Below are 26596 nucleotides of genomic sequence, written 5' to 3'. Positions count from 1 at the left end.
TACTGGGGATTTAAACTGTGTTATTTTGGGATTGGGAACTGACATTCCTGATCCCAGAAGGAATGATATGGGAATGGCAAAATGGGGTCCTTTTTGCCTGTTTGGAAGTTTTGCAGAACACCATTTGGACCTAATGTGTTCCTGCCCTGGGCATTTTGCTGGGATTCTGACAAGTTAAATGTCCTCTCGATATTTTTCCAAGATTAACAGCAAACACAGGAACACTACCAACCCATCTCCACCCGTGGGCTGATGTTGACATAATCCTGAGGAGGCTTAGCTGTCCAGCCTGGGATGGGCCTAGAACAAAGCTCTAAAGGAGACTTCTCTGAGGGGTCCCTCCCCCCAGGCCTCCTGCAGCATTAGTGGATATAAGGTTTAGGTTTGCAAAAGAATGGGGAGCAGAGCAGCCTTTCAGTGGGAGATGGTTCTAGCTGAACTTCCCTGAATAGCCAATCACCTGCTCTAAAGCCTGTGGGGGATGAGGGTCAGGAGAAAGCAGAAAAGAAAACTGTTTGGGTGCTTCTGCTGGCAGAGTTTCTCAGAAAGCTGGGATGCAGGGCCCTGGAGGCAGCCTGTGGGCTGGTAAGGAATGATCAGCTGTGGTGATAATAGAGATGCCTCCTCCTTGAAGCCTTCCTTGATAGGCCCTGCCACTGCAGAAACCAAGCATGTGTACCCGGAGACCCGGGGCCTCGGGACCTGGGCTCACCTAGGCATCAGCTCACACTCCCTACTGCAGTTCAAGTTCCTTGAGGGCAGAGACCACCCTCTCCTAGTCCATTATCTCACTTCGTGCTTCCACTGAGCCCATCTCATGTCACATCATGGAACTGCACTGAACCATGTACCTAATAAATCCTAGGGCCCCAAATGAGTCCTGATCCAGCTGCTGACCCAGTTCAGGAAAACCACTCACCCTCCAAGGCAAATCACCACTAGACCAGGTGAGCGGTCTCGGACGCCAGCCTTGAGAACTGGTGAGTGGAATGCATTTCACTTTGAAAAACAGTCTCCAGGTTTCTAAATTGTAAATAATCTGAGGACAGGAAGGTCCATAATCTGTTTTTATCTCAGCCCTATTGCCGAGGATAGAGCTAAAACTCTGAGAATCAAATTCATGTCATTCATCCATTATTACCTAAAGTCTCAAAAGAGGATCCCCTTGTAAAATTTCAGCGCTTATGCATTTGGAGAGTTTGCATACAGAGTTATAAATGGGCGTGCCCAAGTCTAGAGTTTTACATGCAAAGCAATTAATATAGGCCACCCTGTGGCTTCTGGACTTACCTTGCACCTCGATGTAGATGGGGTCAGACACAATCTCTTCATTGTTTATTTTCATCTTACAAATATATGACCCGTTGTCTGAACGCTGCACACTGGTTATGCTACAAAGAAAACAAATAAAGATATTTACAGTGACTACCCCTTGGGTTCCTGTTAAAGGAACAGAACATTCTTCAACTTCCTTGTCATACGCTGTATTAACCTTATATGTCAACATGGTTAGGTCATGGTACCTAGATATTTGGTCAAACATTACTCTAGATGTACTTTTCGGGTGTGATTAACATTAAAATCAGCAGACTCTGAGTAAAGATTTCCCTTCATAATATGGGTAGGTCTCATCCGGTTAACTGAGGGCCTTATGAGCAAAGATGGAGGTCTCCAAGGAAAGGGGAATTCTGCCTCCAATCTGCCTTCAGATCCAAGACTGTAACACCAACTCTTCCCTGGGTCTCTAGCTGATGCCCTGCACATTTCGGATTTGCTAGCACCCACAATCACATTAGTCAGTTCCTTAAAATAACTTTCTCTCGTTCCCTCTTTGGTTCTGTTTCTCTGAAGAACCACAACTAATGTGTGTTCTGTCACTCGTCCTGCCCTCAATGGTAGGCTATACACCAGGGTTCTCTATACTGGGCAATATTGCCCCATCAAGGCATTCTGCAAATTGGTAGGGTGGGCACAGAAACTAGGGGGCACCATGGCTTTTAGGGGCCAAGGGCAACTTTCAGGGGTCAGGGGCAACTGTTCCATATCCTAGATGACTTTCTGAGTTTAGAACCCAGTTCCATTTACATACACACAAAGAATTTTGTCTGGTTTTAACAGCCACCTAATTTCCCAGGGCTGCAATTACCTGAACATGGCGACTACCATCCCTTTGTGGTGTCTGGAACTTGGCCGTGACTCAGATCACTGACAGCACCTCTCCATCTGCAGCTGCCCTGTGTGTGCAGGAGTGCCAGGATGCCAGTCCCTGTGTACTCTATCCTCTCTCCTGGAGTGGTCATGCCTGGCATTTGTATGTTTGCATTCATATTTATTTTTTAATTTTTTAAAAATATTTTTTAAAAGATTTTATTTTTTTATTAGAGAGATGGAGAGAGAGCACAAGTAGGCAGAGCAGCAGGCAGAGGGAGAGGAGAAGCAGGCTCTCCACTGAGCAGAGAGTCCAATGTGGGGCTCAATCCCAGGACCCTGGGATCATGGCCTGAGCCGAAGGCAGCCACTTAACTGACAGAGCCACCCAGGTGCCCCGTTTGCATTCATATTATTTGATTACAGATCACCTTTATTTTGTTTCCTTATACTACAGTTTGAACATGACATGTTGTAAAGTATCTGCTATAAATAGGTGGCCTTGGCTCTACAAGCTTGAGAATCCTGCTTTCCACCCTTCCAGCGTGTTACAAGCAGGAAGTTACACCACAGCAGTCCTTAGCTAGAGGTGGGAAGGGGTGAGGGAATGAGGAACTCTTTGAAATGCTCGTGGAGACCCTCCAAGGAACGATACCTTCCCTGGCCCAAAGACGCTGATTTCTTCTACTGGGCTCACCAGACAGAGGAAAGGTCGTGGCGAGAGAAGAAAAGTGAAAGAAGAAAACCATGGAGGGGTCCATTTTCTTTTCCAGCAGCTTGTTCCCTGATACAACTTATTTATCCCAAAGCAAAATAAAGTCCTTGTTGAGGACGGAGACTTAACGCTTAAAAGAGATCAGGAAGCTGGCAAGGTGTAAGGAGACACCATTTTGGCCCATGGGTCCCATAGGCAACAGGCGGCAGCTGCCAGGATAAATACAGCACAGGGCGTCAGGAGCCAAGCTGCCACAGTAAGGTGCCTAGGCCTGGAGGTTGAACACACGTTTTTAGAATAAACAAGGAACATTTTTTTTTAAAAGTTTATTTATTTATTTGACAGAGAGCGAAAGAGAGCACAGCTGGGGGAGCAGCAGGCAGAGGGAGAAGCAGGCCCCCCCGCTGAGTGGAGAGCCTGATGTGGGGCTTGACCTGAGCAGAAGGCAGATGCTTCACTGACTGAGCCACCCAGGTGCCCCAGGAATTTTAAATTACAACTTCTCCCCAATAATGCCATTTTGCAGATCCCTTTTCGCTTCTGATCAGCAGAGTAACTAAAATATATGTCAAGAGTGGTGTCCATCAGGGGCACCTGGGTGGCTCGGTTGGTGAAGCATCTGCCTTCAGCTCAGGTCATGATCCCAGGGTCCTGGGATCGAGCCCCACATTGGGCTCTCTGCTCAGTGAGGAGTCTGCTTTTCCCCCTTCCTCTGCAGCTTCCCCTGCTTGTGCCCTCTTGTTCATGCTTTCTCTCCTTCTCTTTCTCTCAAATAAGTAAATAAAATCTTAAAACAACAACAACAATGGTGTCACTCAGAACCAGGGGAACCAGAGCTGCCTGGGTTAACATTACTGCTGTATTAGTTCCAAGACCGAATAAAGTGACTCTCACCTGTTACCTGCATTTCCTGATGTGCCAACCTGAGCAGCACCCCGACTGACTTAGAATACTGTCTTCGCCTTTCCCCTCATTCCCGTGTAGGAGTGGTATAATTTTGGAATTGCCCCTGATGAATGAATGTTGCACTTAGGAAAGACTCAAGGGCAAAGAAAGGCCAGGTCTCTCCATGCTTGAGGGCAGGAACCAAGGTCACGATGTCTATAGGTCACCAGGAGAACATGGGAGGAGACCTCACAGCTCCAGATAAAGGCCTAGCCAACACTCTTCTGATAAACCTCCATGAATGTCATGGTGGCAGGAAGAGAAAAGAAGAGAAGCATGTGTCTAGGATGGGGCACTGTCCATCATGAGTATCAGCTGGTAGCACCCTGCTCTTGGAAGCTCCTGAAGATCCTATGTGGCTGACCAGTCTAGTCTCCTCTGCGGTTCCAAAAAAATACCAAGGTCATGGCTACTGAAGAGGGGGGTCCTTTCCGCATATTTCACAAGTTCATTTATAAGAGGAATCCTTTTCTTGAGGCAAGACCCAGGGGCCGGACTGATGATGAGATCTGACGGGATGAGGACAGCCATGCCTTTGAATACCTGGCTCTGGGTTGGGGTCTGGGACCCTGGTGTTGTAGCAGGTTTGCCACGTAACTTAGGAAGCCAGGGACCAGAGGGAGGGTGAAGGCCACAGAGGCATGGAGGGCAGAACCTCAGGAAAGCAGCCCGAGGATGCAAAGTACATCTGTGCAGAGGCCCCAGAGAATTGAGAGAAAACATTAGGTGTAAGTTAATATTTTAACAGCCCAATCTGGGCTGCAGAAGTCAGACACAAAAGGCACAAAAAGTCTAGGAGTACCTTAAGCCAATCAGCAAAGAAGGAAAATCCAGGCCAGGAGTAGAAAAGGAGAGTGCAAAGAGAACATGATCAAAACTTGAGTCATTCATTATCAGGAAAAGGTGACCAATCCTCTGGGGAGAAGGGCTATGTGCCTGCGTTAATTAGTAAGTCAGGAGCCATCTTACTTACAGTGCAGGAAAGATTTTCTAAGATAGCTCTAATTTTTACCTCCTAGACAAGTAAGTAAAGGCTGCTGAGCTGAAGGCAGGGAGGGGGGAGGTGGACACAGGAGCGGTTGTCCCCGAGCTCCTCCCTCTCCCTAAAGGAAACAGCAGGCAGGCTCTGGAGGCTCCCTAGTGAAGGCTCTGAGCTCAGAATAGCAATCTAGGCGTTCCAACAACTGAGTAAGAGGAGTTCCAGAAAGAACACAGGAAGGGGAGCATAACTGAAGAAAATGGCCCAGAACTGGAGATCTGGGTCTTTCCTAATCAGGCCCCTAGGTGGGCAGCACACTGGGAGAGAAAAGACCCACTAAGGGGCTTCACCAGGGAATGTCACCGCTCCAAGATAAAGTGGAGATCCCAGAAGCTTCCAGAGAGAAGTAAAGCAGCACAACCCATTAATCAGAACAGCACCATACTTCTCAAGAACAAATCTGTGAGCGAAAAGGAGATAGATCAATGACTTCCAAACGACAACAGGAAATTATTTTCCTTTTGAATTCTGTATCCAGCCAAACTACCTCAAGGTGAAGGCAGAAAAAACAATGACATTTTCACACATGCAAAATCCACGCTAGTAGAGGGTGGGCTCTGTGCCAAAGTTTGGGAGTCAAAGCCAAGAGGTGGGGTTGGGGGTCAGGGTATGTGGAACCTGGAGCTCCTGGTGGAAACGGGAGCCACAAGGGCCCCCACGATGGTAGCATGACTGAGCTGTACCCCAGGGCTGGGGGGCAAGCTGCCCTGACTGGAGCAGGAGGAGGGACATTTCCAGGACAGGCAACTCCTAGGAAAAAAAAATCAAGCCTAGTAATTTCATCACTTTGCGAGAAGATGCCTAGTAATTTCATCACTTTGAGAGAAGATGCTTTTAGAGTTTAGGGACAAATGAGAGATTGATACTTAAGAAATTTAAGCAAACTAACCAACAAGGAAGCTCTTAAATTGAGGAAAATAAAAAAGCTATAAAGAAGTAAGATGTAATCAGAACCTACTACGTGACTCAGCTGAAAACAGTATTTACAGAGCCACAAAAAACGCTGACTCCTGGGTATTGATTTAACCAGAGCTGGAACATTTTAACAGATGAACTCTGGGGCCAGGCGCGCACACACACAACACACACACACACACACACACACACACACACACACGCGACTCATATGGACTGAATATCTCCGAAAGATACCAAAGACATGGATAACCACAGCTCTTTGCTGGGGAACGGCTGGAGGCTGGAGTGGAAGAGAGGATTTTTGAACTGTTGGAATATTTTATTTACCATGTGTATGCATCGCTTCCAAGAAGGTATAAAAATCGTGTCAGATTTTGGTCAAATACAAACATCTGAATCAGGGAAAAACCAAAGCCACCATACGGACTCAGCCACCGCGTCTAGACAGGAACCACCTGGACAGAGCCCCAGGGCCAGCTGCAAGGACACACAGAGCCTCCCTGTCCCGCAGACCTCTCACAGCTAGACGGCCTTGCTCTGGAATGGCTCTTTAGGAGCAGCTAAGTGCTACCGCGTTCTTAAAAGAAACAGAAAAAGAGCAAATATTACATGATTCCCCTTATATGAGGTACCTAGAGTAAGTTGCAGAGAAAGAAAGTAGAAAAGAAAGGACTGGGGGGAAAGAGGATATGGATTAGGCTTTAATGGGCATGGAGTTTCCCTCTAAGGGGATGAGAAAGTTCTGGACAGGGTTGGTGGTGAGGGCTGCGTAACAGAGTGAATGCACTTAGTGCTGCTGAACCGTACGCTCGGAACGGGTTAAAACAGTACATTGTAGCTTATGTATATTTTACCACAAGAAAAATATTAAAAATGGAAAAAAAATTTTAAAGAACCCCAACTTTTAGAAACCAATAAAGTCCTTCCAGCTTTAGCTCCTGCCAACTAAGCTAGAATTTCATTCCCAGTGGAGAATCCTGAGGCTACACAGAAAACATATCAAATCCTTTCCCTTGGCCACAAATTACCCCAATAAACTAAATCTGCAGGCGCTGGCTGCCTACAGGAACAGCGGCTTTTGTTTTTACTTGAGAGCTGGTCTCCCCAGTCTTCTGGTCTGATGGCTGGTGATGGCCTGGAACGCTTTACCGGACCGTTGGGTGTTTCCGCCAAAAAGCCAGAGTGTACCTCCAACTTACACCCTCTTTGAGAGACTCCAGGGAAAGACCCTGGCTGTGCAGCATCTTGGGATCTGCACAAATGGTTGAGCTACAGTTTCAAGTTGGTATCAAGTTGATATGCAAATGAGGCACCATGTGGTCGGTGGGAGAGCCAAAGGGGTGGCCCAGCCCTGTGACTTAAAGTCCTGCAAAGGACAAAAGCAAGGAGCTCTGGAGAAAAGCAGCCTGAGCTTCACACCATTCAGGATGAGGTCAGGCACATGGGGTATGCAGGGTAGGGGTGCAATTTTTAGGATTAATCCCCAAGCCATCAATTAGGAATACCGCAACCCGCTAGCGGACACCAGGCATTTCCTACACCTATAATAGACATTCCAGTGAAAGAGGAAAAAATGTAAATTATTAGCACAGAATGGACCCAGCTCAAGATTGCATCTAGACTTGAAGTACCATATCAGTTATTTCTTCCCCTGTGTGTGCCCGGAGTGTTGGCATTTTGAAAATAATCTTTAAGGTTTTCCCTTTACAATTTCATTTACATTCTTCTACATGTGTTTCCATTTTACCACAGCAGGGCACAGTGCTGTAGAGAACCACTGAAATATTCTGAAGACTTTTAATTATACAGGAAGACATTCATAACGTTAGATGAGCGAAACGAGGTACATAATCATCTGTGTCATGAAATGCCAATTTCATTTCAGGAATACTAAATTTATATGTGGTTGGAAAAGATTCCTCGGGGTTGTGGGCCACAGTTTCTCTGTATGTGTACAGTATTTTCTAAGTATTTAACAAAGTACATATATCACTATTAAAATAACTTGAGGGGCTCCTGGGTGGCTCAGTGGGTTAAAGCCTCTGCCTTCAGCTCCGGTCATGATCCTGGGGTCCTGGGATCAAGCCCTACATCGGGCTCCCTGCTCGGCGGGGAGCCTGCTTCCACCTCTCTCTCTGCCTGCCTTTCTGCCTACTTGTGATCTCTGTCTGTTGAATAAATAAATTTAAAAATAAATAACTTGAAAATATATACCTACAGGAACTAAGACCAAGCAGTTTCTAAAATCTTAAAGGAACATTCTCCCTCATGATGTTACATCTCCTTTAGTCTTGCCCAAGTAGGGGGGACTTGTACTTAATGCATGTGAACATCTGTCATTTCTACCCTCTCACCCATCCCCCAGTTTCAGTCAACTGAGGTATGACTGAAAGATGAATTGACTCCTGGGAGATGCCACGTCCTTTCCCCTGATTTCCCCTTCAAGGCCAAGTCTATAATCTGAAGGAAACACCACTTTAACATATTAACACTATCTTAGTACTTCTGCTCCTGACCTCAGGTTCTCTCTTTCCCTCTATACTGTTCACAGATCCAGGTAGGACACAGACCAGCTCTACCCTCCTTACCCCAACGTCCAGATGTTCATTCAGGCAGTTGTTCTTCCAGTAAGGTGCCTGTAAACACCTTCATGAGCAAGGCTGGCCGTTTTTATAACTGGTGAGCAGCTGCCTGTGTGGTGATTTTGGGGAAAAACAGATCTCTACTCCTCGTGTCTAAAATGACGTCACTAGTGATGTGAACACTTTCCTTAGTGTAAATTACTTTATCATGGTCTTTTCTTCCTTTGGAAGGGAGAGGGCGCCATGATGGCATTGGGCCACCATGGAAAAGTGGGGGGTGAGTGTGGAAGCAATGGAAGAAATAAGAGGGGAAAACTCCACTGCCTTAAGGGGTGGGTGTGGAAGCAATGGAAGAAATAAGAGGGGAAAACTCCACTGCCTTAAGTGCGCACACACCTTAATGTACACCTTGAATCAGAACAGGTCTTGTTTTAGGGTCAAAGACCAGACACTTGACTAACACTTGTTTTCAGAATGGAGCGTTTGGGAGTGTAAGTGTAGGGTCTGCCTGATATAGAAGAGGAAATGTGGAACCGAGAAAGACTAAGAAAGTTAAATCACATCCACAATCTTGTCAGTCTCCAGCAACCCCCAACTGCTTCTTAGTTAAAGGATACATGTTGGTACAAAGTGCTGTGGGGGCCTCAATTTGGAGACCCCGTCATTTTCAAAATTCATGTGAATTCCAGCCTTTCTTATAACACCTTATACAATAATGGCTCCATGTCCTGACTCGAAATACTTTATGTTTCTCTCCATAATTCCTCTGACCTCTGCCAATATACACACATCTGTATTTTGTCCATTCCCTTAAATACCTGTGGTCCATACAGGTATTATTAATGGCAACTCCAATAAAATTACAGGCTAATGAATTCTTGATTAAATTCCACACATGGAAAGCCTCACACTAATCTTTAACTCTTTACTGGAAACCAGAGTATATTTGTTTTAGGGCCCATGCGACATGAGAACAGAAGACACCGCAGGTATGCAAATCAAGCCCCCTGCTTAAGGGTGACAGCTTACTCCCTAGTGACCCTGGAAAAGTCACCCTGCTCGTAGGGACTTCAGGGTCCTCATCTATAAGATATCAAATTCAGGGTCTCCAACATCCTTCTCTCCTGCCAAGAAATTACACAAATATTTATAATCTTGATTAATTCACGATAATGAATCACTATACAGTTCCTGGGTCACCTGAACATGACTTTAATACAGTTGAAAGATATTAGACTCGGTATTGTCCCCCAAGCTACTCAATTCAGCACAGCGTCCACCATTTATAAGAATTCTGAGCACTATATCTGTTTTACGGCTTAGTTTGGAAGTCTGATAAGATTTTTTTCCCCCTTCAGAATGAGTTTATGAAAAAGAAGCTGAATCTGTGCAAAAGTATAACCTTTTTTCTAAAGTTCTAAAGATATGACCCAGGTCCCCTTCTGAACTCTGAAGACACAAATCCCAAGATATGCCACTATCTACTTTAAGTTTAAAAACTCTCCAGTTTAGGGTATTTACCCTAAAGATACAAACGTAGTGATCCAAAGGGGCACGTGTACCCGAATGTTTACAGCAGCAATGTCCACAATAGCCAAACTATGGAAAGAGCCTAGATGTCCATCAACAGATGAATGGATAAAGAAGATGTGGTATATATACACAATGGAATACTATGCAGCCATCAAAAGAAATGAAATCTTGCCATTTGTGACGACGTGGATGGAACTAGAGGGTATTATGCTTAGCGAAATAAGTCAATCGGAGAAAGACAACTATCATATGATCTCCCTGATATGAGGAAGTAGAGATGCAACATGGAGGGTTTGGGGGGTAGGAAAAGAATAAATGAAACAAGATGGGATCAGGAGGGAGACAAACCATAAGAGACTCAATCTCACAAAACAAATTGAGGGTTACTGGGGGGAGGAGGGGTCAAGAGAGGGTGGTGGGGTTATGGACACTGGGGAGGGTATGTGCTATGGTGAGTGCTGTGAAGTGTGTAAACCTGGTGATTCACAGACCTGTATCTCTGGGGCTAATAATACATCATATATTTATAAAAAATTTAAAAATTAAAAAAAAAAAACTCTCCAGTTTATGTCCTTTGGTATCATTTCATGGCCTCTTTGAACACACCTGAAGCTGCTGGTCATGGAGTCCAAACTCATCTTTTTGGCAAGAAGGCAGCTCACCCATCGTCTCCTGGCTGGCCAGTGGCAGGACCCCTATTCAGGACTCCCAGCCCAGAGAGTCAGCAGGGTAGTGCTTTCTTCCTAATGATACCTGATGAGCCCAATGTGTCAGCTTTCTGTTTCTTTAAGCCTTTAAACTGTTCCTTAGGGGCACCTGGGTGGCTCAGTGGGTTAAGCGCCTGCCTTCGGCTCAGGTCACGATCCCGGAGTCTCAGGATAGAGCCCTGCATGGCTCCCTGCTCAGTGGGGAGTCTGCTTCTCCCTCTGCCCCTCCCCCTGCTCATGCTCCCTCACTATCTCTCTCTCACTCACTCTCTCTCAAATAAATAAAATCTTTAAGAAAAAATAACCTGCTCCTTATTCATTATTAAATGGTGATCTCTCATCAGAAGCTGTGTCCATAGCACGGTAAAACATCTGTGTTTTGTAGTTGATGGAGAAAAGTATGTAGTCAAGTCTCTTGAGTGGTCTCAGCCACTGGCTAAGAATGGCAGCCCGAGAGACCCAGCCCGAGTTTATATCAACTGGTGGAAAATATGAGAGCTGTGTTCTTTGCTTTGATGCTAACCAAGCCTATAACTTAGAAAAAATACAAAAAAAAAAAAAAAAAAAAACAACAACAGGGGGTGTATCTCGTGGAAATATGGACACACTCAACTCGAACTGGAGTTGTTAGCCTTGTGGCATCTCTGAGGCAGTTTTCTGAAAAGGAAACAAAATGATTCACCAGAAGACATGACATTGTCTCGGACAGCCACGAGTATCAGGCCAGAGAAAGTGAAAATATCCCAGATCAAAGAGGGCTCTGCTTGGAGTGGAGGAATCCCATGGAAAAAGGCACTTGCTCCAGCTGTGTGCCTCTGACCTCGTTTGGAGCTTTCTAGGACCACAGGTCCACTGAACTCCCAAGCTGTACACGCAAGGAGACTCTGACTCAAAACCAAACAAAACAAAACACCCAAACCCCTCCTAGCGAAAGAGGAGAATGTAGAAAATAAAACAGGGAGGGTGGAGAGGAGAAGCAGCTGGCTGTCTGCGGGATGCTGAAAATACAATGATGCAATCCTCGGGACAACAGATTCTTCCAGATGTACATGCTGACTTGGCTTAGCCCTGCCAACCCTCCCCCCACCAACGCATTCGGCTGGCCCTTGCCAAAACAGAGTGAAACACGGAGACAGTGATCCAGGTGGCTTAAGGCTTTCTCATTTCCCCAGCCTTTATAGACTTTCCAGCTTTTTCCCACCCCAACAGGCATGAGGGCTACGTCAGCACCACGATCTGCAGAAGCAGGGGATGCTGGGGACAGGTGGAAGAGAGAGCGGGGATAAGGCCAATGAAAGGGATGGGAATGTGTTCAAAGCTCCACGCCCATGGGGTAATTTAGATGTCTCTTTACACCCGGAAAGAAACAGTGTTCCTGGGGTGCCTGGGTGGCTCAGTTGTTAAGCAGCTGCCTTCAGCTCAGGTCATGATCCCGGGGTCCTGGGATCGACCCCCACGTTGGGCTGCCTGCTCAGCGGGAAGTCTGCTTCTTCCTCTCCCATTCCCCCTGCTTGCGTTCCCTCTCTCACTGTGTCTCTCTCTGTGTCAAATAAATAAATAAAATCTTAAACAAAAACAAAAACAAAAACCAACAGTGTTCCCACTCACTGGGAAAGCTCTTGAGTCAAGTGGGAGCTTGACATGACTTGCACGTCGGGGTGGGGGGAGTGGTTCCCCAGAAGGCAGAGCCTCTGATAATCCAGTTTGAATGGGGCCAAGATCCACATAAAAGAGATCAACCACACAGACTGTCTGCTGTGAATCTGTACTCTAATGGCACCCGGAGGGCTGCTCACACAGAAACCAAAAAACCGTCTTTCAACTTAGGAGGTTTTGGGGCGCCTGGGTGGCTCAGTGGGTTAGGCCTCTGCCTTCGGCTCAGGTCATGGTCTCAGGGTCCTGGGATCGAGCCCCACATCGGGCTCTCTGCTCAGCAGGGTGCCTGCTTCCCTTCCTCTCTCTCTCCGCCTGCCTCTCTGCCTACTTGTGATCTCTGTCTGTCAAATAACTAAATAAAATCTTTAAAAAAAAAAAAACAACAACTTAGGAGGTTTTTACTTTTGAATCACAAATAACATAACAACATTAAAAAAGGAAAGGAAGAAAGAACACATACCTGAAGGAAGCGATTATTGCTGTAACTTCGTCATCGGGATAAAACTGAGTAATGGCATGATGGGCCCCGACCAACTCCTTCCCATCCTTCCACCAAGAAATAACTGCAATGTCCTGGTATGTAGTAGGTATATTGATGGAGCAATTAAATTTGACATCCTTATGTTCAGAGAGAATTATGTGGCCGATTGTATGATTAAATGCCAGAGGCGGTAGGAGCTTTGACCCAGCAGAGGTCATCCTGGCATGGGCTGCACTCCCTGTAGGCGGTCGTCCAGGCTGGGTTGGTGAAGACATTGTGGCAGGCTGGTACCCACTGGTGTGAGGAAGGGATAATGGCACGTGGTTAGCCTGCAGGCCTCCTGGCAATGGGAGGTCATGCTTGGTTTCTTCCCTCACCTCTGCCACAGCTGCAAAACAGAAATCTGACTTTTAGCCTTTTTTTTTTCTTTTAAAGATTTTATTTATTTATTGAGCAGACAGAGAGAGATCACAAGCAGAGAGCCCGATGTGAGGCTCGATCCCAGGACCCTGAGACCATGACCTGAGCCGAAGGCAGAGGCTTAACCCACTGAGCCACCCAGGCGGCCCTGACTTTAAGCCTTTTAAATAATGGGATTTTCCAAATCGGTTCCCAATCTCTAAGGCCACAATGGGAGAGAATTGGGGTATCCTCAGTGTCCTTAGAAAACATGAGCAGAACGTATTTAACACACATCTGGATGTATATTCTCATTCACAAGTTCATTCATCAGTTTACTTATCTCCTAAAGAATGTTTAAGAACTAGAACTCCCCCATCAAAAATTGTTTCCTTTTTTTAATTTAATTTTTATTTTTTTTTAGAGAGAGAGCACGTGTAAGCATAAGAGAGGCAGGCGTGGGGAGGAGCAGAGGGAGAGGGAGAGAATCTTAAGTAGGTTACATGCTCAGCATGGAGCCTGATGCGGGGTTCGATCTCACAAGCCTGAGATCATAATCTGAGCTGAAATCAAGAGTCAGACACTTAACCGACTGAGCCACCCAGGTACCCATTCAAAAATTTACTTTTCTTTTTTTTTTTTTTAAATTGAGATACAACTGACATATTATATTAGTTTCAGGTACACAACATAATGATTTGATATTTGTATATATTGCAAAATGTTTATCTAGTTAGTTTAGCTGACTACCATCACAACATACAGTTATAAAATTTTTTTTCTTGTGATGAGAACTTTAAAGACCTACTCTCTGGGGCGCCTGGGTGGCTCAGTGGGTTAAGCCGCTGCCTTCGGCTCAGGTCATGATCTCAGGGTCCTGGGATCGAGTCCCACATCGGGCTCTCTGCTCAGCAGGGAGCCTGCTTCCCTCTCTCTCTCTCTCTCTGCCTTCCCCTCCATCTACTTGTGATCTCTGTCTGTCAAATAAATAGATAAAATCTTAAAAAAAAAAAAAAAACATTTAAAAAAAAAAAAAAGACCTACTCTCTTAGGCAGAGAGCATACAATACAGTATTTTAGCTTTTTTACAATACAATACTGTTAACAATAGTCACCCTACTGTATATTACATCACCAGGACTTACTTATTTTATAACTGGACCTTTGCACCTTTTGACCATTTTTGCCCATTTTTTAAAATGGCGACTCATTCAAAGTCCTTCATACCCAACTCAAAAGCTTGGCAGGAAGGTGATGGCCCCTGGGATCACTTTTCTCACTGTGCTCCCAGTCACAGACTATGCCACAAATCCAACCGTGATCTTGCAAAGGCCACTACCGGTCACAAAGACAGGAGTTTACAATTCTTGTGCCTCAACGTGACCCATCTATAGGTATGGGGGAAAACATCAGTCATTCATGACAGTCATTCATGACTACGGAATGACTTGGAGCTTCCAGTAAAATGCTTGCCCGCTAGAATGGACCTGGAAATGTTGATTTCATCTGGCCCACGAGTATTTCTAAAAATACTGGCCCACAAAAGTAGTTGTTCTGGTTTTTTTTTTTTTTTTTTTTTTTTTGTAGCACTTCTGGAGCACACATTCTCTGCTGGTGATTATGGATTCGAACATGTTGGCCTCAAGTGCTTGAGACAGGCAAAGAATGGGAGATTCACAGGCATTTCGTGAGTAAGTGACTGGGGGTACCCACTCAGTGGCTGTCCCTCTGCCACACTCAGAATGTCACACCCTCCTGGGCTCCTGTGTATGTGTGTGTGTGTGTGTGTGTGTGTGTGTGAGAGAGAGAGAGAGAGAGAGAGTAGGGTGGTCTCTGCTTAGAGCTGTGCCAGATTTAGCAAATAGGAACACAGGACGCTTAGTTAAGCTCGAATTTCAAATAAACAACAAGTAATGTTTAGGATAAGAAGTCAACTAAGCACTTATCTGGCCAATGGAGATACAAACAGGAGATTTGGGGGGCAGAAGACAGGATCTGAGAATTTGCTCCTCTGGCTTCCTCCCTGCCAAGTCACTCTGGCCTGCACATCTTCCTCAGCTGAAGGTCACAGCTCCTGTTAGGAAGTCTTCTCTACGTACTCTTTCAACCCAGGTCAGCTCTCATAGTTGATGCATTTGAGAACTACCTCTAGGGTGAATGCCAGGTTGGAGAAGAAGAGATTTCACTGTAAGAAACTGGGGAAAGCTCACTGCTTCCCTTTAGCCTGAGGTCTCAGTGGCTGTGGGAGAGCAGGGGCCCTCTGCAAGCTTTGCAGGAGGCTATGTGGGTCAGCCATAGGCTGGCCTTGAGCCCAGCCATCCAGATGGATGAGTGTGCTGTGATGGGAGCATTCATTTATTCCAGGGAGTGGAGGTCAGGGCGACTCTGCAGAGAGGGGCCCCTGCCTCTCCTCTCGTCCCCATGCCAGGCAAATCTTATGCATGAGTGTAGGCCTGGGCTCTTAGCAGGGAACAGCAAAGCCCTGCCTGGGTCCCATCCAGTTCCACCATCTCCTCTGAATTTGGGGACACTTTCTGCAGTTATGAATGCTCTGGCCGTTTCTTTTATGCCTTCAGACTGTTCACAAGAATGCTCTTTTTCTTGAGGTTTTGAAGCACTTACAATTCACCTTTGCCTATTAGGTCAGCAAACTTGTCTATGGTCCTTATTCACTGACATCCATGGGAATGGGAAGTCAGCGGTATGTCTGGATAACTTTGTTTTTCTTGAAATAGAAAGCAAACAAGTGGAGTGGGAGAAGCAAATAATTCTTTGGTTTGTTTAATTTACTTGAAGACATTTAAAATGCTAAATGATAAAGGTAACCCAAGTTGGTAGTGGAAAATTCAAATATTTATAGAAACACAAAAAATATAAAATGAAAACCTGTTTTGTAATCCCAACCCTGCAAAATAACCCCTGATTACAGTTGGATACAGTCTTCAGTTTTCTATGAGCTAAGCAGCTCACCGAACAAACTAAAGGGCCAGCCACCCACTCAGATGATGTCAGGAGAGCAAACCTACCCTGTAATCACTACGATGGCTGAAAAGATAGCTAAGCTCCATGAGTTGAATTGCCAGGAGTGGGCACAATGATTCAATTCCCAACCAGTACATACATAGCATTGGGTCTAAGATTTGCTATGATAGTCTAATGGGGGACAGAAAGGCACTTGCCCCAGAGGGGGAGCAGCAGAGGGACCCAGGAGTTACAGGGGAAATGGGATATAGCTAACTGGGGTCAGGGGGGTGGTTCTTGACAGTGTCAGAGAGGCCTTCCCTGGTCCCTCCCCACCCCTGACTACTTAGCCCTCCTCCGTTAGGTGCTGGGGCCCCTCCCCTTTGTAACACCTCCTATGATTTCTCATTCAGTTCTTTCTCTCCTATTGGACTGAGAGCCCCAAGAGGCCTTGTACCCGCCCTGTAGCCAGTTCATCGATGATGCTCAAAGTAGGTGTGTTGAATGAATAAGTAAAGGCATGAATTAGAGGGAGGGGAAGTGGACAGGGTTTCAAGCGGCAGGAGTGGTGGGAAACTGAAGAGAAAGAGGAGGCCCTAATGGTTTGGGAACACGAATGTAGCCATAGGGTGGCGTTCCCATGTTCGGACCAAAGCGATTGAGCGAGTAAATACAGGCTGACCGTGGACAGCCCCGAGTCCTGTCTGAAGCAGCAACCATTCCTGGAAGGGTTCTGAGCAGGGGAGGGGTAAGGTCATAGCCATACTTGACCCTGGCACTGACATCCGGCTGAGTGGGAGCAAGAGGAGCTGGAAGGAGGAGGCCAGGAGGTGGGGAACCCGCCAGGAAGATAGCGAAGACCTAACCAGCAGAGCGGCCAGGAAGCAGGAAGGATGCGGGTAGGCGAGGGGCCAAACTCACTATCGCCACCATCCTGCAAAAGAAAGGTCAGTCTGACACGAGTTCTTAGGAAGGATGTAATCTCAGAACACAGGGGAGTTCTCTGGAGTGGTCATGATTCTGGCTGTTGCAAGAACAGTACAGGCCAGGGGGGGCTTCTGGTTCAGCTTCCTCACAGCGGGGTGGCAATAATGGTGCCCCACAGAGTTGCTGTTAGCAAGAAAGGACGAATTCCTATGTTGGGCTCATAGTTAGCACTCAGTAACTGTTAGCTATTAGTCTTTTTTTTTTTAAGATTTTATTTATTTACTTGAAAGAGAGAGAGAGAGAACAAAGGGAGAGGAAGAAGACCCCCCGCTGAGCCAGAGCCTGATGCAAGGCTTGATCCCAGGATCCTGGGATCGATCATGACTTGAGCTAAGGCAGCTGCTTAAGTAACTGATCCATCCAGCCATCCGTCCAACCATCCCTATTTCTCCCTATTTGTTTCTTTCTTTCTTTCTTTCTCTCTCTCTCTCTCTTTTTTTTAAGATTTTTACCCAACATTTATTTGAGAGAGAGAGAAGAGAGCACAAGCGTGGGAGGAAAAGAGGGAGATGGACAAATAGACTTTGGACAGAGCAGGGAGCCCCACACAGGGCTCCATCTCAGGACCCTGAGATCACAACCTGAGCCAAAATCAAGAGTCAGACACTCAAACAACACAGCCACCCAGGCGCCTCTGTTTCTTACTATTTTCTTATTTTATTGTGAATCAGTAAAAACCTGCCACTCTCCAATACCTTAGAGGGGCTGATTTATAGGGGTTGAGTGCAAGGGCTGAACAACTCCTCACAGATGGTGAGGATGGTGAGGTTCCCACTGCACAACTATGGGGGGCGCTGGCGGGGTTGCCATTCATTTAACAGTCTGTGTCAATGGTGCTTTAGAATTCTGCAGTGCAGACAGGGGGCCCTCAGTGATTACGGATAATGTGAAAAAAAAGGCAAAATAACTAATCCCAGGTTTTGGACCCAAGGGCCAGGGCAATGACCAGTCAGAGACCACGTGTTAAGTTGCTAACTTTTCACTGTTTTGACTACTTCCATGTATAATGCCCCTCCCCCCGTTTTTCCCTACAGAAGTGGACCACTTTAAAATTATTGGGGAGGGAGGGAGTTATGACAGGAGGAGGAGACTAGGCCAACAAGGCTTGCTTATACAACCAACCTTTTAGTTCTCACCAACTGTGCTTCTGTTAACTCATCCTTAAGACAGCGAAAGGCAACATGACAGCCGGTTAGATGGACACACACTGGAGACAATGTTTAGTAAGTGTGAGAGATTATTAAAGCCCACAGAGACTGAATGACAGTTTGGTCCACTCTACTGGAGCGCACAGGGAAAAGCCGGCTGCTTCCTGCTGTAATCTGGGTGTAATTCATAAGAAACTTCACCCTCCCCTCCTCCCTTTTCCAGACTGTTTCCTTCTGTGCACTGGATAAGCCAATGAAGTGGGAAGTTCAACCATACCTAAATAACTGCTACTAAGTAGCCTTGGATAACTGGCCTCCCAGCCAGGTGGGAGAGTTGCTGTCCAGCTGTTCCCGCAGCTTGCACTGTCAGCTGCAGGAGGCCATGCCCATCCAGCCCTGCAGCGGCTGATGGAGCATCCCTGCCGGATCCTCATCACCACTCAGCCCTTCACCAGATTCCGACATCAGCTTTGTACAGACAGGGATCGTGTCTCCTTCATGGACGTCCAGTGCCGAGTGCAGAGACGGGCTTATGGGACATGATTAGCAAATATGCAACAAATAAACTGGGTAGATACAATGTCCACTGTTTCATGCAGGTTCACCTTGTTTTTCTTAACAAATTTACAGCTTCCTCAGAAGCTGGAAGTGACATCGCCGGAACCCAGCAGGATGTACGACACGGACTCAATGCGCAGTGAACTTCCATGGACTAAATGGGTGTGATGTGGGCAAAGTTCTGAAGGCTGAGCAGGGAAGAGAGGTGGTCCAGGCAGGGACACTCCTGTGGCTGGGAGTGGGACGGAGATGGGATGCTGGCATGCCTCTGAAGCAGCACCTTTCTACCAGCCACAGTGGGCCAGACATTTAGGGACCCACAATTGGTCAGTTGGGGAATGCTAGCGAGCAGTCTACTTTCTGTGTCATCAACTAACACATCCCACCTTTAAGTCCACAAATAGTGGCTGCATACTTGCTGAGTGTGTGTGATGGCAAGTGGGATGGTTGGTGGTTAGTACTGTTCAGTGGTTGCCAGGAAAGACACCTGCTGCCTGAGACAAGACCTCAGAAGAGCTCTTTAGCCTCTCTGATCCCCTGCAAAGAGTGCCTTGGTGGTAGGACATCACCAGATGTCCAGAGTCTGCTAGAACATTCTACAGATTTTGGCTGACGTTGTTGTCATTGGCTAGCATCTGCACCTGGGGCCTGCTGGCCACCTGAAGTAGGATGTCTGAGGCCAGGCCTGCGCCTTGTAGGACTGAGTGCTAGGACTAATCAGAGAGGTCAGCGCATAGGGAACAGCAACATTGGAAGGACATAATTGGCACCTGCGAACAAGAGGAGAAAAGAAACTTTTGGCTTGTGATGGCCAGAAGGCTCTGGGCTCAAAGGTATCTTTGCAGGGCTGGCTGGTCTCCATAATGCTTTCATAACATGAGCTCCTTTCCTCCTCTCCAAGCCTTGGGACTACAGCCCCAGGTGGATATAGGAAGCGGAAGCCGCTAAAATTGCAGGTCTGGGGTAGTGGGTGGAATGGGTGCACTGGGCAGCATCCGGGCCTTGGAGGCCCTCTAAACCATGGGAGGATGACTGGGCGGGGGGTGGGCAGGCCTTTGGGAGGAAGAGTGCAGGTTGGCCAGACCTATTTAATTCAACCCTGCCTTGGGTGTCCAGTGCCATCAATCTTTTTTACAATCCTGGGTGCCCGGAAAGGGAGAGCGGTAGCACCTTGGCCTGGATGTCTAAATAAGCAGAGGACTCAAGTGCCAGCCTGTGGGACCCACTGTCCGGCTCTTTCTATACTTCCTCAAACAACAAAACAGAGGCCTCAAGTGAGCTCCCTGAAGCTCAGCCCCAGAATCAGGAGGCCCAGAGGAGGAAGCAAGAGTGAGGGCTTAGCCTGCAACTCCTGTGGGTTCTTTGCTTCCCACCTGCAAAGCATATGTGGTCCAGGGGAGCAGCGACAGACAGAGGGGAGGATGCCCTTTGCCCAGGAACTAAGGCCGCCTATTTGACCTGGCTGTCTGTTGTGGCTTTGCTATCAAGTGGCCGCGCGACAGCTGGAAGAAAGGCCTTCTTCAGCGGTGCGTTTGCAGTTTACAAAAAGGCTTTTGGGGCCCACACTCCCTCCCCTCCACCGCAGTGCCCTGTGTCCCCCTCCAAGAGAAAGGGCCATACCTGGACTGCCTCCCTTCCCCCACCCCCATCCTTCTGGCTGATATCTGAACCATGACCCTGGGCAGCTTGCCTGTCATCTAGTTTAAGAGCTCTTTCCCCATCCCTGCGACTGGCTGAGGCCAAACACAGAACAAATAGAAACTTTCTACTTTGTTTTGTTTCATTTTACTTAAACGTGAAGGTTTCTCAATTGATAAAGAGCAGCAGCAGCAATACTTAATGAGGGAAAAATTTAAAAACCTTTACCCTGAAATCACTGGACTCAATTGTTCCCAAACTGTAAATGGTAAACGTTAGCTTTGCTGGGGTGAATGCACTCCACCACTTGGGAAGAGTGACACACACAAAAAAAGACCATTCACGGGATGACACTGACTCCTGAACAGTCCCTTTTGTACCAAGTGCAGCAAAACCCGGCTAGCAGAAACTGGGTAGCTGACCGGGCAGAATGGCCTCTAGCAGGGGCTTCACTGGAAAGCAAGGGGAGTACATGGTTTGGCTGCTTGTGCACGGAGGGGTCACAGCTGTGGTGTGACAGCAGAAAAGATGGAATGCCAGCAAAAACCCACTGGCATGCCTGCCCAGAGGGAAGAAAGCAAAGTTGGGTATAAAACATGATGTGGGCAGATCAGATTTTCCACACGCATCCCAACAGGCATAGCGCTGCCAGATAAAAAACAAGACGTTCCAGTTACACTTGAATTTCAGATAAGCAATGGATATGGCAGTACACAGAGATCTACTCAGTCAAATATATGTAACTTTGTATCCTTTAGCTCAAACTAGCTGGAGCCAGAGTGCCAGGGAGTGAGTTCCTGGTTGCCCTCCCATAGGCTGGCCTGCTGGGATGCGTGAAGAGTGAGTCTGGAAGGGGCAAACAGGGACCCCAGCACATCAAGCAAACTATTCAACCTCTCTGAGCTTGGAGGGTGTAGAGGAGCTCAGACCTCTCGGCAACAATGCTGATACCCAGGATCCCTTCCCCACTCTCCCTGGTATTCCTTCTGGCTTAAGAAAAAAAGCAGAGCCCCGTCTGCACCCTTCCTTCTCACGCACGCACTTCTGCAATGAAGTTCCAAGGGCCTCAAAGGCCTTTAAGCAGCTCCTCGTGATCTCCTTTAGCCTGTACCCCACTTCCTGAATTGGGCGTTTAACTTTTTTTTGGTAGAAGTGCTTTGTAAATGAAGTTTCCCAAGCGGACGGCACCCCTCAAATCCTTTCTGCAGAGGAACACCAGTTCAACCAGAAAAGAGTTCCAGAATCTGACTGTGACTCCTTATCATTGCCTTCTAACTCTCCAGCATGCCTTCCAAACTAGCAGAACATCGGAATCTCCACAGCAGGTTTTAAAGTTCTGATGCCTGCTTTTCTTCCAGAGCTTGAGTTTAATGGTCAGGGGTACAGATCAGGTATCCGGACTTAAAAAAAAAAAACAAAACATATCTTCTAGTGATTCTAATGTGTAGCCCCAGTCAGACCCCCCACTGCTCTAAGGGAATGGATCCAGTAGCCCAAATCACCTCGGGGAAACGGGCTCTTAAGGGTTCCACCTGAGAACCCCACCCAGAAGGCTCAGGTTTTAATGCCTGTGGTTGGGAAGCGTGGTACCTAGAACTCTGGAGTCAAAGAAGCAATGTTTAGCCCCACCCAGCTTAGCCACTCAGAGACCAGATGACCTTGTGCAAGTCACTTGTCCAAGTGAGATTCAGTCTCCTCATCTGTAACACCTCCTTCTGAAAGAATAGCAAAATACTGCACATAAAATTCCGTGCAGTGCCTGGCACACACAGACATGCAATAAATGGCAGTTAAGATTTTCTTTTTTTTAAGATTTTATTTATTAATCTGAGAGAGAGAGAGAGTACGACGAGCAGGGAGAAGAGCACAGAGAGAGAGCAGAGGGAGAGGGAGAAGCAGACCCCTGTTGGGCAGGAAGCCCAACATGGGGCTCAATCTCAGGACCCTGAGATCACGACCTGAGCTGAAGGCAGATGCTGAGCCACCAGCTCACCCCCCAGTTAAGACTTTCATAACATGAAACAAATGATCTGTCATTTCGAAGGTGCAACTAGTCATGTCTGAACCATCAATGCTGAACATAGGGGACCAGTTAGCTGACTTAGACCATTCAACCTCTCGCCGGGAAATATGAACATATGTTTACTTAACTGAGGGTTTTCCTTCTCCTTCCCCTTGGGCAGCACACCAAGTGTCACAGAAGACTGAAGGAACACTTTCTGGCCAAAGTGGTGAAGCAGTTTGTCCCCCGGGGTATCTGAGGTTGGTTCTCCCCAAGGGCCAGATGTGGTGGCTTTTAGGAGATCTAGCAGAGACTCTCAGGCTCCTAAATTCCTCCACCACGCCACTCCCAACATACACTCTCCAGCCCACCAATACCTTAATGCCTAGTAATAAAAAGCCATTTTCAGGGCGCCTGGGTGGCTTAGTCAGTTGAGTGTCAGACTCTTGATTTTGGCTAGGGTCATGATCTTGGGACCATGGGTGTTGGACTCTGCAGAAGCATGGCAGTCTCCTTGGGATTCTCTCTCTCCTTCTGTCCCTCCTGCTCACAGGCATGTACACACACACACTCTCTCAAATAAATAAAATCTTAAAAAGAAAATAAAAAACCATTCTTTAAAAAAAATTATTTCCTTTTAAAATGTGACTTTCTGGGCGCCTGGGTGGCTCAGTAGGTTAAAGCCTCTGCCTTTGGCTCCGGTCATGATCCCAGGGTTCTGGGATCGAGCCCCGCATGGGCTCTTCTGCTCAGCAGGGAGCCTGCTTCCCCCTCTCTCTCTGCCTGCCTCTCTGCCTACTTGTGATCTCTCTCTCTGTCAAATTAAAAAAAAAAAAAAATCTTTAAAATGTGACTTTCTGGAACACCAAACAAGTCTGTCAAAGAGAACTCTGTCCAAAACAGATATACTTTTCCTTACTCCTCCAACTAAGTACACATAAAAACATCAGAAACAAACATTAAACAAACAAACAACAGCAACAACAACTACTACTCTGAAAAGTGGAGAGAAGGCAGATGACCCCAGCCAGGACTTCAGGATGCTAGCCCACCATGATGATAAATTCTCTGGGTTTCCCTCTGGCTCCATATGTCTCCATTTGGAAATGTTATCAGGCAAAGAACATCACCACCAACCAACCAACCAAACAAAAGCAAAACCCTCAAAAAGCCTTTTTTCCTGAGTCAAAAGACCAGGAAAGGGAGAGCCTATCCATACAGAAGATTTTTTAGAAAATAAACTGTTCTCCTGGGTGCCTCAATTGGTTAAGTGTCCGCCTTCAGCTCAGGTCATAATCCCAGCGTCCTGGGAATAAGTCCCACATTGGGTTCCACATTCAGTGGGGTGCCTGCTTCTCCCTGTGCCCCTCCCCCTGCTCATGTGCACTCTCTCACTCTCAAATAAATAAATAAAATGTTTTTTAAAAAATTGTTCTCCAGGTAAACCACCCAGAAAAACCTATGGTCCCATCCCCACCCATGCTATCAAAGGTTAGGTGGAGAGCCTAGACTTCTACTCCCACCTGGCATTAATGAGGCATCCCTCCCCATCCCCATTAGGGTGGCAGCAGAGAAGGCCTAGTAGATAATCAGGGTTTTCACTGCTGCCAGTGAGGCCATCCCTCTTCTTCCCCTAGTGTCAGTGGAGGTAAGGTGGGGCACAGTCAGGAAGTACTAAGGCACCACATCCCCTCCCAGACAGGAGGTGTCAGTGGAAACCTAATGGGCAGCCAGAACTCCCATCCCACCTCTGACCAGCAGTAACTTACACTCAGATGCCAGTGCAGGCTGAACAGAAAACCTAGAACTCTACCTCCAGCAGGCAGTGAAGAGGCAGCATACCTCTTCGCCAGCCAGAGCAGCTGAGAGGAAACCCAGTGTAACAAAAGATAAAAGTAAGAGCCAGAGTCTCATAATATAATACCCCTAAATGTCTAGGTTTCAATAAAACATTCAATCTCAAACGGAAATACCAACGGCAAGGTGACAGAATTATCTGAAAAGGTCTTATTATTTTTTTAGAAGATTTTATTTATTTATTTGACAGAGAGAGACACAGGGAGAGAGGGAACACAAGGAGGGGAAGCGGGACTGGGAGGAGCAGGCTTCCCGCTCGATCCCAGCTTGATCCCAATCGCTGGATCCCAATGACCTGAGGGGAAGGCAAACACTTAACCACTGAGCCACCCAGGCGCCCTAAAAAAGGAATCATGAAAATACTTCAATGAGCAAGTATGAACAAGAAACATACGAAAATAGAAGCCTTGACAAGGAAATAAAGTCACAATAAATAAATAAAAGATATATGTTTTAAAAAATGTAACTTTTTGAACTGAAAAATACAACAACCAAAATTAGAAACTCAATGAGTGGTCTCAATAACGGAAGGGAGGGGCAGATGAAAGAATCAGTGAACTGGGGCACCAGGGTGGCTCAGTGGGTTACACCTTTGCCTTGGCTCAGGTCATGATCTTGGGGATTCTGGGATCGAGCCCCGCATCAGGCTCTCTGCTCAGGGGGGAGCCTGCTTCCCCCTCCCTCTCTGCCTGCTTCTCTGCCTGCTTTTGATCTCTCTCAATCAAATAAATAAATAAAATCTTAAAAAAAAAAAAAGAATCAGTGAACTGGAAGACAGAACCATAGAAAATTATCTAATCTGAACAATAGAAAGAAAAGAGACTGGGGGAAAAAAAATGAACTGAGACTCTGGAACCCACAGGACTATTACAAAAGATCTCACATTTGTATTATCAGAGTCCTGGAAGGAGTGGAGAAAGAAGAGAGCAAGAATGAAAAAGAACTTGAAGAAATAATGCTAAAAGCTTCCTAAACCTTACAAAAAATATAAACCTACAAAATCAAACATCTGAGTGAAACTAACATAGACCCAAAAAATATCCACACTAAGATACATCATAGTCAAACTTCTGAAGAGTAAAGACAAAGAGAACTTTTTCAAAGCATTGAGATAGACAGATGGTGTCTCTCCTATAGGGGAAACACAATTCAACTGGCAGTATAATTCATATAAGGAACCACTGAGGACAAAAGGAAGTGGCACATTTCATAAGTGCTGAAAGGAAAGAACTGTCAACTCAGAATTTTTCAGAAATGAAGAGGAAACCAAAATATTCCAGATGAAGGAAAACTAAGAATTTGTCATCAGCAGACCTACTCTTAAAAAATAGCTAGAGGAAATTCTCTAAACAGAAAGAAAACAATAAAAGAAGGAAACCTGAATCACAGGAAGCAAGGAAAAAACAGAAAGCAAAAATATTGGTCAATACAATAGACTTTCCTCTTCTTGAGTTTTCTAAATTATGCTTGATGGTTGAAGAAGAATTGTAACACCATCTGATATAGTTCTATATATGAGGAAGAAATATAGTTAAGATAATTATGTTTTAAATGGGGGAAATAAAGGAACTTAAAAGGAGGTAGGGATTTTATAATTACCTTGAACTGACGAAAGAGCAATGCCTAATATATAATTACATTAAATGTAAATGATCTAAGTATATTAAAATACCAAGACTGGCACAGCAGATTAAAAAACCTTATCCAGCTATCTGTTGTTTATAAGAAATTCACAGCAAATATAATGATACAGGCAAGTTGAACACAAAGATAGAAAAAAATGTACCATGCAACTATTAATCAAAAGAAAGAAGGATAGCTACATTGATATCAGATAAAGTAGATTTCAAAGCAGAGAAAATTACCAGAGACAGAAAGGCAAATTATATAATGATAAAGACTCAATCTACCAAGAAGATATAGAAGTCATAAAGGAGTGTGTACCAAAAAAGCAAAATAAGTGAAACAAAAACTGATACAACTGAAAGGAGAAAAAGCAAATTAACAATTGTAGTTGGAGACTTCACCATCTCTCTCTCTCTCTCTCAAGAACTGATCAAAGAGGGGCACCTTGGTGGCTCAGTTGTTAAGCAACTGCCTTCACTCAGGTCATGATCCCTGCTCAGTGGGGAGTCTGCTTCTCCCTCTCCCATTTCTGCTTATGTTCCCTCTCTTGCTGTCTCTCTGTCAAATAAATAAATAAAATCTTAAAAAATAAAAGATCAAAAAACTGAACAAAGAACAAGGCAGAAAATAAGCAATACTATAGAAGAACTGGATGACATTGCCAATGGAAAGAATCTAGTCTCTACATTTATAGAA

At 46.0% G+C, this 26596-nt stretch overlaps 1 protein-coding gene across 1 annotated transcript in view; it reads right to left on the bottom strand.

Moving 5' to 3' along the window:
- MERTK (MER proto-oncogene, tyrosine kinase) overlaps positions 1-26596 on the bottom strand; it is a 113647-nt gene that overhangs the window by 71010 nt on the left and 16041 nt on the right. Inside the window, exons 2-3 of the mRNA XM_047744175.1 lie at positions 12704-13112; positions 1291-1391 (exon numbers count right to left, since the gene is read on the bottom strand). Coding sequence (XP_047600131.1) covers positions 1291-1391; positions 12704-13112 — 510 coding nt within the window. The remainder of the gene's footprint in view (positions 1-1290; positions 1392-12703; positions 13113-26596) is intronic.

The sequence above is a fragment of the Lutra lutra genome, chromosome 9 (assembly GCF_902655055.1).
Source record: "Lutra lutra chromosome 9, mLutLut1.2, whole genome shotgun sequence".
In the NCBI taxonomy this organism is placed as follows: Eukaryota; Metazoa; Chordata; class Mammalia; order Carnivora; family Mustelidae; genus Lutra; species Lutra lutra.
The sequence above is the reverse complement of the archived record's forward strand: the minus strand, read 5'-3'. Positions and strand labels throughout refer to the sequence as shown.